This window comes from Microtus pennsylvanicus, chromosome 4 (assembly GCF_037038515.1).
Source record: "Microtus pennsylvanicus isolate mMicPen1 chromosome 4, mMicPen1.hap1, whole genome shotgun sequence".
Taxonomy (NCBI): Eukaryota; Metazoa; Chordata; class Mammalia; order Rodentia; family Cricetidae; genus Microtus; species Microtus pennsylvanicus.
In genome coordinates, this window is record NC_134582.1 from 74,654,088 (window position 1) to 74,667,931 (window position 13,844).

Below are 13,844 nucleotides of genomic sequence, written 5' to 3' on the forward strand. Positions count from 1 at the left end.
ATGATGTATGGTATGGTTGTGTGTATGGGATATGTATGTGTGTGTGTGGTATGTATGGTATGTGTGGTGTGTGTGGTGTGGTATGTGTGTATGGTGTGTGTGTGATGTGTATGATAGGTGTGGTGTGTATGTGGTGTATGTATGGGTGTGTGGTGTGTGTATGGTGTAGTGTGTGTATGTGTGGTGTGTGTTTGGTGTGTATGTGGTGTGTGTGTGTGTATGTGGTGTGTGGTGTGTGTGTTTGGTGTGTGTGGGTGCAGAGGTTGGAGGAGGATGTTACCGTGCCCTATCTGTCTCTGCTTTATTTGCTTGAGACAGGATTCTTACTGAACCTGGAGCTAGGCTGGCCAACAGTAAGCCCCAGGGATCCTCTCTGTGTCCTATTTAGTGCTGGGATTATAGGCATACATATAACCACACCCAGCTTTTCACATGTGTTCTGGGGATTTGAACTCAGGTCTTCATGCTTGTATAAAAGTGCACTTTCCACTGAGCCATCTAACCAGTCCCCCAACGTAGATTTATGATTTTAAAATTGAATGTGATTGAGTGTCTTGCCTGCATGTATGTGTGTCAGGTACTGCTGGTTGGTAGAGGACCATCTCCAGGACCTAGAGTTAAAGATATTTGTGAGTGACCATGTGTTGGGAGAGGAGCGATCAGTACTCTGACCTGAGCTGTCTGCCCAGCCTCCCTAGGTGGAAATTTAGAGATGCTGTGAACTCTTGAAAGCTGAGAGCTGAGCATAGTGGCGCATCCCTGCATCTCAGCACCTGGGAGGTGGAGAGTACAAGAATCAGGAGTTCAAGGCCAGCTTCAGCTGTGTAGTGAATTTAAACCACCTTGGGCACCTGCTTCAAAACAACAAAACAAAGAAACAAAAAATGGGAAAAAAGAATACATTAGGTTTTTAACCCTGTAAAACTAAATTATACTTTTTTGTTTATTTTAGCAAATGATGAAAAAAATCAAATGGTTTTAAGTTTTCTTTTCTGAACCTAGTGTGATCTCCACACTTATTTTTTAAAAGAGCCAAGTTAAGGGGCTGGAGAGCTGGCTTATGGCTGAGAGTGCAAGCTGCTTTTGCAGTGATTGCTGTTCGATTGTCAGCATCTGTGCCGGGAGCCTCACAACTGACTGTGACTTCAGCTCCAGGGAACCCTACCCCTCCATCCCGTGTGGTTACCTGCACTCAAATGCACATAAGCATAATTTTAAAAATAATAAATCTAAGAAATAAGAAACCTAAGAATCTAGGTGCAGGATTCCAAATAACAGCCGATATAACAAGTTACTGCTAAAAGAACAGTAGTTTGTCAGAACTAAGACAGCCCACAGTAAGAAGCCTCCAGCATACAGTGTGCCCATCAGGGGTGTGAGAAGCCAAGGTGTTCTGTTGTGGGTAATGAGAGGCCCAAAGTAAAATGATCCTGACTTTTAAACGCAGTAATAGTTTTTGTGAAATAGGGGAATTGTGGCATTAAAAGCACTTGACATCTAGGGCAGGTGGGTTGAGAGTATACTGACCATTATCTGCCTAAGACCAGCAGTGTTGGGCACACAGGCGTTATTCACTGTAGCTTGTATTATACAGAATAGAACTGAGAAATTTGACCAATATTGAATCAAGTAGTATGTAACATTTTGATTAAAATTAAGAGAAAACAATTGTTTATTCTTACCAGTATATTCACCGTCAACATTTGAGGTTGTGATCTCCTGAAATGCAATGAAAATAGAAAATAACAGTAACTTTCTATGAGGGGCTAGGTGGATAAGGAGCTCGCAGTAGAATGTTATTCCCTCGGAGATCCAGGAGGCAGCATCGCTGCTGTGGGCTGATGTGTGTCAGGCAACACACTTTGAAGGTGAGCAACAAATAGCTTTGAAAGAGCCAGTTGGAAAGGGAGAGGAAAAACCTTATAAAATGCAAATATATTTAGTGAAATATTCCTGCACTAGGAAAGTAATTACGTACTGAAAGTAGAATTTAAAGTCAAACTTGGGTAACGGCATAAGCGAATGCAGACAGATTGTAAAATTATATATACAGCTTTAATGGAGAAATAGATTGTAAAATTATATATACAGCTTTAATGGAGAAATAGACTTACAGAACCACCGTTCCCACGGAGACCAGGAAAGCAGAAGCAGCGGCTGGGAGCACGCTCGCCAAATTTATAGGCAAACATTAGCCCGAGGCGAACACGCCCCCTTAGGGGCAGGACTTATCCCTACATCTCCCCTTTTTGTCTAAATAAGACAGAACTAAACCAAATACAACTATATACAATAATAACAAATAATAAATATAACAAACAATATTGAGAACAAAAGTTTTGCTAAACATTCTATCTCAAGGAGTCTAAATAATGTAGAGAGTAACTACAATTATATAATCTTCAACTCCGTCAAAGATCTGAGAAGGGAAAATATTACTTAACAAACGAGATATATCCAAAATGTGCAACAATTGACAGAGACAACTGACTACCTGGGTAATCACCCAAAGTCTCGTTTGCAATGTTGAGTCAACCAACTTTGGCTAAGGCCTAACATAACTGACATACCATTATTAAAGGCAAGGAACTTTTCAAAACTATCTTACCCTGTCTTGGCAGGATATGACAGTCCTGTTTTATCCATTGATGCACGCTCTGTATCTCTGTCAGTGGTTGAGGAATGGGCATTTCTTTGCCCAAAGGCCAGTTCTGCCCAAGAGAAAGGCTCCAGGTGGAGTGTCTTTGGTGCTCAACATTCTCTAGGGAATAGAGCGGTGTTGCCAGGAGCAATTGTGTCTCACTATCATGAAACTCTGAGTTAGATTAAAGGCCATTTTCTACAGCTCTTTGAAGAGGTTGAAGATTATCTATCTATACTGAGTATAATCTCTATATATCTAGAGAACCTGATTAGTCTAATTATAAATGACAAACTTAGATGACTATTTATCTATATAATTCTCAATATCTATCTAACTTAAAGACTAAGACAGTAAACAACTTTGAAACAAATGAGGATAATGACCTCCAAATATAAACACTGTACAAATATACATTGCAATATGGTAAATATATATCAATACACAAACATTATATAAGTATCTTAATCAGAGGTAGAAATGTACACTGCAATATGGTAAATATATACAATATATATTTATCAATACAATATATGTCAATACATAAAAAATGTTTTAAACAGAGATAGAAACATGCATGCATACAATAGTCAATATAATTTAACTTTGTATCAATATACAAGAATCGATACCAATATATTTGTCTAAACGCAGTAACTCACAATTATAAATCTATTATCCCATCATTTTCCCTCTTTTTTTTCAAAATGATCCCTGAGCTTATAAAATTCCTCCCCCAACCTCCCAACCCCTAAATGATGTCCCTAAACCCAGGGGTAAACTTTACTGGGAGAGGGGACGTCGTCCTCTAGAATTACTTCCAGCTGTCATGGGGGCGACGTTCTTTCTGGGGGATCCTGTGAAAGTAAAATGATGGTTAAATTTCAAGATCAATGTCTTTTAAAATTGCAAATAGTCTCTGAGTATTTTGTGGAGGTCTGGCCAGAATGTTGTACAAGATGTGCACCATTTCATCTAACCAAGTTGGGATCGTCTTGTGCAGCTGGTATCCAAAACAGGTCTTGTAGTAGCGCTATCAGTATCATGACGTCATATCAACCAGGTAGAGTTGTTGTTGTGGGGCCCCATCTTCTTCCTGGAAACTTCAAATGTCACTTCAGGAAAAACTCATTGTTCATTGAGAAAAACTTAAACATTAATCATATAGACATACATATATATACACATATATATATATTCTATGAAAGGCATGATAGATATTTTCAATGAAAAGTATGATAGATATGAAGAAAAGCAAAGATGTTTTCTAAATTCATATTTCTTTCTGTCCCATATCATGGCTCTTGACATGAGACAGAAAGTCCAGAAACTCTGGGTTTTCCCTCTTACTAACAGGCTTGGAATTGGAGAGGGACTGAGCCAGAGTCCAACTTCAAAACCAGCTCTACATATTTATAAAGAAATGTTTAATAAGATATATATATATATACTTATAAAATGTGTCCATCCATCAGTAATTAAATATTCAGGGTCCCTTAATTTCTTTGAAGATGAGTATTTTCCTGTGGAGATAAGAAAAGAACCCTGCCTCCAACCTATCTGTATTTCTTACCATCAGTATGCTCGCCATCCTTATGAAAGAATTGTTATTTATCTTTTCCAAGTGGCTTCTCTTCTTCAAACTGAACCTTTATTAATTTTGACGGTATCCACAATTTTTCTTCACCTGTGGAGATAAGAGCAAAACCCCTTCCCCAACGTAGCACATCTCCTGGCTTCCATTGTGAGGTCAGCACATCCTTGAAATAAACTGGTTGATTTAGTTCAGTAGACTTTTCCATTATCCAATGTCTTTCTGCAGCCGTGTTCCCTTCTCATTAGCGTTGAGAAAATTCAAGGTTAACAAAGTATTATGTAACCTATTTCTGAGGGTGTTTTCCACCCCTTTCTGTTTGTTCAACATATCCTTTATAGTTCGATTTGATCTTTCTATGACTGCTTGACCTGTAGGATTGTATGGTATACCTGTAACATGCTTGATATTGTAATAATCAAAAAACCGTTTCATTTTCCTAGAGACATAAGCAGGACCATTATCTGTCTTTATTTGTGTAGGTATACCCATGATAGCCATGACTTCTAATAAATGAGTGATTACTGAATCAGCTTTTTCTGAACTTAAAGCAGTTGCCCACTGAAAGCCTGAATAAGTGTCAATGGTGTGATGAACATATTTTAATTTGCCAAATTCTGCAAAGTGGAACACATCCATCTGCCAGATTTCATTCCTTTGGGTGCCCTTTGGATTAGCCCCTGCAGGCAGTGGCGTTTGGTTATAGAAAGAGCAAGTAGGGCATTTCTTTACAATCTCCTTAGCTTGTTGCCATGTAATTGAAAACTCTTTCTTCAAACCTTTGCTATTAACATGATGTTTTTTTTATGAAATTCAGAGGCTTGTAGCACACTACCAATCAATAATTGATCAATTTCTGCATTACCTTGTGCTAGAGGACCTGGCAGACCCGTATGGGATCGGATGTGTGTTATGTACATAGGGCAAAGCCTGTTCCTGATCAAATCTTGAACCTGGAGAAACAATGAGGTTAGTTCAGTATCATTAGGTATAAATTCAGCAGTTTCGATATGTAAAATAACTCTTTCTGCATATTGTGAATCTGTAACTATATTAAAAGTTTCTTTAAAATCCCTTAGCACCATAAGAATGGCATATAATTCCCCCTTCTGGACAGAATTATAAGGACTTTGTTCCACCTTACCCAAGTCTTCTGATTTGTAACCTGCCTTCCCTGATTTATTGGCATCAGTATAGAATGTACGGGCTCCAGTTATTGGAGCATCATGGACGATTCGAGGAAGAATCCAAGAAGTTCTGTTTATGAAGTTAAGCCTCTTGCTTTTTGGATAGTTGTTATTAATGTCTCCCAAAAAATTAGCACAAGCTCTTTGCCATGGTTCATTATCTTCCCATAATTTCTTTAGTTCATCAGCAGTGAAAGGCACTATAATTTCTGCTGGGTCTATGCCTGCTAGTTGACGAAGTCTCAGCTTGCCTTTTATAATTAACTCAGAGACTTTTTCCACATAAGTTTTCAGTTTCTTACTTGGTTTATGTGGTAAAAAGATCCATTCCAAAATAATATCATCTCTCTGCATTAAAATTCCTGTAGGAGAAATTTTTGATGGTAGTATGACGAGAATACAATCGAGCTCTGGATTCACCCTGTCCACATGTGCCTGTTGTAATTTTTCCTCAATCATTGTCAGTTCCTTTTCTGCTTCTGCTGTTAATTCTCTGGGACTGTTTAAATCTTTATCACCATCCAAGGTTTTGCTCAAATGAATTATTAGATCAGGTGTTATTCCAATAGCTGGTCTAGACTGGAAATGTCTCCTAACAGTCTTTGAAAGTCATTAAGAGTCCGTAGGCGATCTCTCCTAATTTGTGCTTTTTGTGTCTTAATTTTTTGCAAACCTATTTTATAACCTAAATAATTAACAGAATCTCCCTTCTGAATCTTTTCAGGAGCGATTTGCAATCCCCATTTAGGTAAAAGTATCTTTATTTCTTCAAACTGTCTGTTCAAGGTATCCATGTTTGAACCGGATAACAAAATGTCGTCCATGTAATGGTATACTATAGATTTGGGAAATTTCTTGCGTATTATTTGCAATGGTTGGTTCACAAAATATTGGCATAGGGAGGGGCTATTTAACATACCCTGGGGGAAGACGGTGCAGTGGTACCTCCTCGAAGGTTGAGAATTGTTATAAGTAGGCACTGTGAAGGCAAATTTTTCTCTATCTTCTTTTTGCAAAGGTATAGTGAAGAAACAATCCTTTAAATCAATAACTATGAGAGGCCATCCTTTTGGTAATAAAGAGGGCAAAGGAATTCCAGATTGCAGAGGGCCCATAGGTTGAATAACCTTGTTGATGGCCCTGAGATCTGTCACCATTCTCCATTTACCTGATTTTTTCTTAACCACAAATACAGGAGAATTCCAAGGGCTGGTAGATTCTTCTATATGTCCAGCATCTAATTGTTCTTGTACCAGCTGTTCTAAAGCCTGTAACTTTTCCTCAGCTAAAGGCCATTGCTTTGTCCATATTGGTTTCTCAGTCAACCATTTTAGAGGTAAGGCTGTTGGTATCTCTGAAGGGACATCAATTGCTTGTTCTTGTACAGCCCGAATGGCCAGTTTTCTCCGTTTGTAATATCTTTTAATATTATTCTCAGAAATGTAGGCTCTAGAAGTAGCAGGAATGTTAATTTCGGTATTCCATTGTAATAGGTCACAACCCCATAAATTCATTGCGATATTGGCTACATATGGCTTTAATTTTCCTATTTGTCTCTCTGGCCCTATACATTCAACCCATCTCGTGCTCTGCCTTACTCTAGATAGGGTTCCAGTTCCCAGGAGCTGAACATTTACATTCTGAAGAGGCCAATACAGATGCCAAGATTCTGGGGTAATGATACTTACATTAGCACCTGTGTCCAGCAGGCCAGTAATAAAAATGCCATTTACATACACTCTCAGTTTAGGTCTTTGATCATTTATAGAAGTTTGCCAAAACACACGTAACTTATCTTTCTGATCATTATTGCTTGTAACAGTAGGCATGGGGCTTCCTAATTGTCCTGATGAGGCTCGTTCTCTGCAGAAACTGGAAATGACTGAACCATGTTTGCCATGGGGGCCTGTGAGGCCCCCCCCCTCACGTTTCCTGACTGTATCAGGTTGCCTTGTCTATCTCTTGTAGACCTGCATTCATTCGTCCAATGTCTGCCCTTTCCACATATTCTACATAAACCTGAAGGCTGAGTCCTCCTATTTCTGTTATTTCTAGAAGATGCATTATTATTACTATTATTTCTGAAAGATGCATTATTATTATTATTATTATTTCTGAAAATCGGTTGTCTACAATTCCTTTTCATATGACCCATTTTGCCACAATTAAAACATTTGGTATTCTGGTGTCTCCTTTTACCATTGCAAATTGCTTCTTCTACCCATGCTTCAGTGCCATAATCAAATGTATCCACATTGAGTGTATGCAAGACCCATTCTTCCAAGGGCACTGACCTGAGCTTTAAAGGGCCCCAAATCCTTTTGCATTCCACATTTGCATTTTCATAAGCCAAAGACTCAATCATTATACGTCTTGCTTCTGGGTCAGATATCCCTATTTGTACAGCCTTAGTTAATCTTTGTAAAAAATCACTAAAGGGTTCTCTCTGACCCTGTTTAACTCTGACAAATGATTCCATTCTCTGTCCTGGGTCTTGTACCCTGTCCCAAGCCCTTAAGGCTGCTGTAGTACACATGGAGAGTGTGTTTTCATCCAAATTAGCTTGTTCCTAAGGGTCGGAAAAGAGCCCTTCACCTAGAATTTTATCTAGGGAAATGTCAATTCCCTTCGCTTTTTCCTGCTGTTCTAAGAGTCTAGCCTCTTGCCTGAATAAGCATTTCCATTTCAATTGCGGTCCACTCTCAAGTACTGCAGAGCTCAGCTGGAGCCAGTCCTAGGGGGTTGCTCTGCTTGTCGCGGCCCAAGTTCTTAGCATCTCTTTAACAAAAGAGGCTTGCATCCCAAAAGTCATGACAGCCTGTTTTATTTCCTTGAGATCATTCATACGGACAGGCTCCCATGTATCCTCCTTGATGACCCTAGGGTTTCTGGAACCAATCACATTCTCTGTTGTTATTACTGGAAAGGCAGGTAGAGCTGTAGGTAGAGCTTTGTGGAAAATGTCCCGGAGAGATTTACCCACAGATGTAGTTAAATTTGCCTTTCTACCCTTTGCTCTTCTTCATCAGAATTTAGAAATTCCTCAATCTTTTCAATTCTATTCACCATTGCCTTCTGCAATGTCTGAATCTCCTGTCCAGAATTATGTTCCAACGCCTTCACTGAAGATTCTAAAGTATGAAGTTTGTCCATTAGAGATAACATCTCATCTTTGGACATAATTTTTATGGCATAAAACGTGCCTTCTTGTATTGACAATCTTTCCGTCAATCTGTCATAAGCTTTAGACAAAATCCGATTGTCACATTCAGCAGTTTTGATTCTCTCAGTTAATGTTTCATTTCCTACAGAAAGGGACTGAAGCTTACAATCCAAATCAGCTGTTCCCTCTTCTATAGTAATGAATTTCTCCTTAACATCAGCCTGGAGAACTTCAAACTGATTCTTGAGAAGATTGTTGTCATTCTCAATTGTTTTTAAGCTTTCAATCTCTGCCTTAAGAATCCTGGATTCGTCTCGTAAAGACTTTATCATATTTCTATTATCAAACCATTTAGTGCCAATGAAAACTACGAATCCCAGAAGGATCCATAGATGTGGGGTGATAGACACTTCTTGTAAAATCTCCCACATGGTACAATTAAAAAAACTGTTAAATTCTTGAATACTAACGTGTTCAGACATTTTATTTATAAAAGAAAAATTTTTTACCTACAATGATCGGTTCCTGCCAGTGGTGGTCTCTGTGTTTTTGGAGCCTGTCCTAGAACTAGCTCTTGTAGACCAGTCTGGCCTCGAACTCACAGAGATCCGCCTGTCTCTGCCTTCCGAGTGCTGGGATTAAAGGCGTGCACCTCTACAGCCTGGCTGGCCTCGAACTCACAGAGATCCGCCTGCCTCTGCCTCCCAAGTGCTGGGATTAAAAGTGTGCGCTACCACCGCCTGGCCTGCCTCAAACTCAAAGATCCGCCTGCCTCTGCCTCCCAAGTGCTGGTATCAAAGGCGTGCGCCACCACCACCTGGCCAAGTCACTTTGTATCAGACCAAATCTGCCGCTGTGGCGGCTTTTGTTGCAAAACTGCAGGTACTTGAGCTTCTGCTAATTCAGGCAGTGGGGTTCCACTGCAAACTTAGCCAAGGCAGGCAGAATGGGCCTGTGTGGCTGAGTGTGTCTCGGACTCGGCACTGGGGCCCAAGTCACGAACTAAAAAACAGCACCCAGGAGGGTGCTGTGTTAGCTAGCGGACTACCCGCTTGAGTTGGGGGCAAAATAGCCCACGTTGGATGCCAAAATGTAACAGCATAAGTGAATGCAGACAGATTATAAAAATATATATACAGCTTTATGTTGTATTAGGAGCAGCGGGCTGGGTCCCCGCACCCGGCCGCCCGCACGGCTAGCTTTACCCGAAATAATTACACGGAAACTGTATTCTTTTAAATACCGCTTGGCCCATTATATCTACCCTTTTCTCGGCTAACTCTCGCACCTGGACTAGCCCATTTCTTATAATGTAAGTAGCCCACGAGCTGGCTTACCAGGAATGATCTTAACCTGCATCTACCTGGAGTGGAAGAATCATGGCGACTCACTGACTCAGCTCCTTTCTCCCAGCCTTCTGTTCTGTTTACTCCACCCACCTAAGGGTGGGCCTATCAAATGGGCCTAGCAGTTTCTTTATTGCTTAACCAATGAAATCAACAGATTGATATATGACACTCCCACATCAGCTTTAATGGAGAAATAGACTTACAGAACCACCGTTCCTGCAGAGACCAGGAAAGCAGAAGCAGTAGCTGGGAGCAAGCTCGCATAGGCAAACATTAGCCCGAGGCGAACACGCCCCCTTAGGGGTGGTACTTATCCCTACAAACTTGATCTCAGTAAAAGCTGTCAGTATTTCTAAAATTAACACGTGAATTTAATTCAATTCCAGTTTAAAAGTCTACTGTATCAGGTTAGGGAAAGAAATGAGGTGATTTTATGTTTTTTTGTGGGGGGGGGAGAAGGGGAAGATAAGATCTCACTGTGTAGGCTGCTATGAAACACCATGACCAAAAACAACTTGGGAAGGAAGGGTTTATTCAGCTTACACTTCCACATCATTGTTCATCACCAAAGGAAGCCAGAACAGGAACGCAAATGGCAGAAACCTGGAGGCTGGAGCTGATGCTGCCTACTAGGCTAGCTTGCTCTCCATGGCTTGCTCAGGCTCAGCCTGCTTTCTTAAGGAACCTAGGACCACCAAGCCCAGGGCTGACATCACCTACCATATCACCTACTATATACTGGGCCCTCACATGTCAATCACTAATTAAGAAAATGCCCTACAGCTTGATCTTAATTGAGGCTCCCTTCTCTCAGATGATTCTAGCTTGTATCAAATTGAAATAAAGCAAGCCAGGACACCACCCTACGTTAACACTCACGTGGAGAGAGAATGACAGCAAACAGATTGTTCGGCTTTTCTCACAGCATATGAGACACTATGGAGAGTTAGAGGAGTGATACTCATCTGTGTGTATGCGTGTGCTGTTTGGGCTGCTGCCTCAGCCAGGCAGGCTGGATGAGCCTCTTCCCATCCTCGAAGAGCATTACAGACATGTGCTACTGCCTCCAGCTTCTCAGATGTGGGTTCTGGGGCCTGGAACACAGCCTCATACTTGGGTGATGAGTTTTACCTTCAGGGCCATCTCCCTAGATTCTCATATCTTTATGTATGGCTGTTTTACTTTCTTCAAGGAGTACATTATCTTTAATTGATTGAATACATACAATTTAACAGAAAAATGGTAGCCATTCCCTCTGAAGTTATTCCATTTTCGTTAAAATTTAAAAGGGGTTATTATTGGTAAATTATAATTGAAGAACTCTCAGATTTCTTTAATACATCCTAAAATAATGACATGCACTGTACCTCAGCTTTGCTGGATTTTTGGTGCTTTCTAGAAATACAAGATTCATTTTTACATCAACAGTTCTGAAAAAAATATTTTCTTCCCTTTTCTCTTCTTTCAAAGGTATGCAGCCACTTATGTATTCAGTTCAGGAAGCTCTAAATGCCAGACCATGGTGGATTCGGATGGGGACTGACATTTGTTACTACAAGTAAGTATTCTTACAGAAGTTCATTGAAAACAGTGAAAACAGGCTTAGTATGTATGCTGGCTAGTTTTATATCAACTCGACAGACGCTAGAGTCACTGGAAAAGAGGGAGCCTCAATCGAGAAAATGCTTCCACTAGACTGGGCTGTAGGCAGTATGTTTTCTTAGTTAGTGATTTGGTGTGGGAGGCCCAGCCCACTGTGGGTAGTATCATTGCTCTGGTCTCCAGGCTTCTGTCCTGATGTCCTTCCATGATGAACCGTGATGTGGAAGTGCAAGCCAAATAAGCGCCCCCCCCCACCTCTCTTTCTCTTTCTGAGACAGGGTTTCTGTGTAGTTTTGGAGCCTGTCCTAGAATTCACTCTGTAGACCAGGCTGTCCATGACCTGTCTCTGCCTCTCGAGTGCTGGGATTAAAGGCATGTGCCACCACTGCCCAGTGGTCATGTTTTTTTTTCCACACAGCAACAGTAGCCATAATTTTTGTTAACTCTGGGAATTTCATACAATATATTTTTTAATTCTAGTCAACCCCCACTCTTTCTTCTCAACTTCACTCCTGTCTCCCTAACACCCCAACTTGATCTCTTTCTTTTTTTACCTCTTCTTCTTTTTCCTCTTCCTCCTCTTTTAAAATAACTCATGGAGGCCAGTTTGTGCTGCCCATATTCCTGTGTGTGGGCGCATCCACTGGGGAATGGTGGACCTGCCAGGGGCCACACCCTTAAAGAGAACTGACTCTCTTCCCTTCAGAAGCTGTCAGGTGTCTATGGCTCCCTGGCCAGACTGGACACCTGTTAACCGTGTGCAGGTACCCTCAGCTGCTGTGGGTTCCTGGGCACAGCAGCCCTGTCATGTCCAGTGGTCACTGTTTGAGACTGGTGAGACTGGTCCTCCCAGACATTAGACTGCAGAATGTTCTTCTTCCTTCTCCTCTGAAGTGGTCCCTGAGCCTGTGTGGGAGGGTAGGTGGTGTGTATGATATAGATGTCCTGTTTGTGACTGTAGCTTTGCTGCTAAACAACCTAGACTCCTTAGAGTCCTTGCTTCCCATTTTACTCTGATGTTCCAGGTAACCTCCACTCTGTATCTTTAATGCTTATTTTATTTACTATGACAATACATGACTCCTGCATAGTTATCAGCAGTTCTTTGCATCATTTGTCACTTAGTCTGGTTTCCTCGTGACCCCTTCATCCCGAAGTGCTTGTGCTGGACGCCTGAGGGCACTTGGTGCTCGTTTATGTGCGGTCTGTGTTTGGAAAGCTAGAAGGTATGGCTTACTGTCTCACCGCTGGAAAGGGCAATTTTGTAAGTCAGTCACACCTTCCCTTGGCAGAAGGACAGCTTGCTGCTGTCTTTTCAGAGCTGTTTTAGTAATGCACACAGACTTTCAGATTAAACTCTTAAAATTTAAACTACACAAGTGTCTGACTCACAGTTCTGAGCACAACCTTGCACGTTCACAGCGTGGATTCGGCCTTCTCCTGTTTCTTTACTAATAGAATACCCTCTTCATGCTCATAAGGATACCCTCTGCTGTTTAACTAGAGCCCACTGGATGATCCACATGAGATTCCAGTTTCCCTGTGGTCTTCTGTTGGAACATGGATGCTAAACAGTAGGGGAAATGCTCAGGTTTGAAAAACTCTGCATCCAAACTAACCATTTAACATTCTAGTTTTTAATGATCATTTCCCATCAGTCACACAGAGTTTTATATGCTCATAATTTTGGCCTTGCTCATAATGCTGGCTTCTGTCCTGTTAGTTTTGAATTTTCCATAAGTGGGTTTTGACTTAACAGCGCGGATATCTCATCCTTCTTAGCTTTATCAGAAGATGATGGCTTCTAGAATTTACACAGATTTAACAGCTGCTGCCGTCCCTTTGGAAAAATCCAGGTCTTGCTGGGCGATGGTGGCGCACACCTTTAATCCCAGTACTCGGGAGGTAGAGGCAGGCAGATCTCCATGAGTTCGAAGCCAGCCTAGTCTACAAGAGCTAGTTCCAGGACAGGCACCAAAAACTACAGAGAAACCCTGTCCCAAAAATCAAATAGATAGATAGATAGATAGATAGATAGATAGATAGATAGATAGATAGATAGATAGATGGGTAGATAGAAAGAAAAACCCAGGTTTTAAGTGCTGTTACTTTCTGGGAAAGAAACAGGCTTCCTCTCAGTAAGGTTCTGTACACCCCAATTGTTAGCAGAATAAGTGGCAAATAAATGAGGAGCAGACACAAAGGAAGTGTGTGCCCTAATCTCCACTTTGCAGTGCTTGTAGTGTTTTAATGACAGCTCAGTAGAAAGGTGCTCCTGGACCACCCTTTCTTTTCTTAATGTTGGAGT

The 13,844-nt window shown here is 41.0% G+C and overlaps 1 protein-coding gene across 6 annotated transcripts in view; it reads left to right on the plus strand.

Moving 5' to 3' along the window:
- Positions 1–13,844, plus strand: part of Agtpbp1 (ATP/GTP binding carboxypeptidase 1) — a 133,899-nt gene that overhangs the window by 90,034 nt on the left and 30,021 nt on the right. For all 6 annotated transcript variants that reach the window (XM_075969413.1, XM_075969417.1, XM_075969415.1 and 3 more), the window contains one exon: positions 11,405–11,492. In XM_075969413.1, coding sequence (XP_075825528.1) covers positions 11,405–11,492 — 88 coding nt within the window. The remainder of the gene's footprint in view (positions 1–11,404; positions 11,493–13,844) is intronic.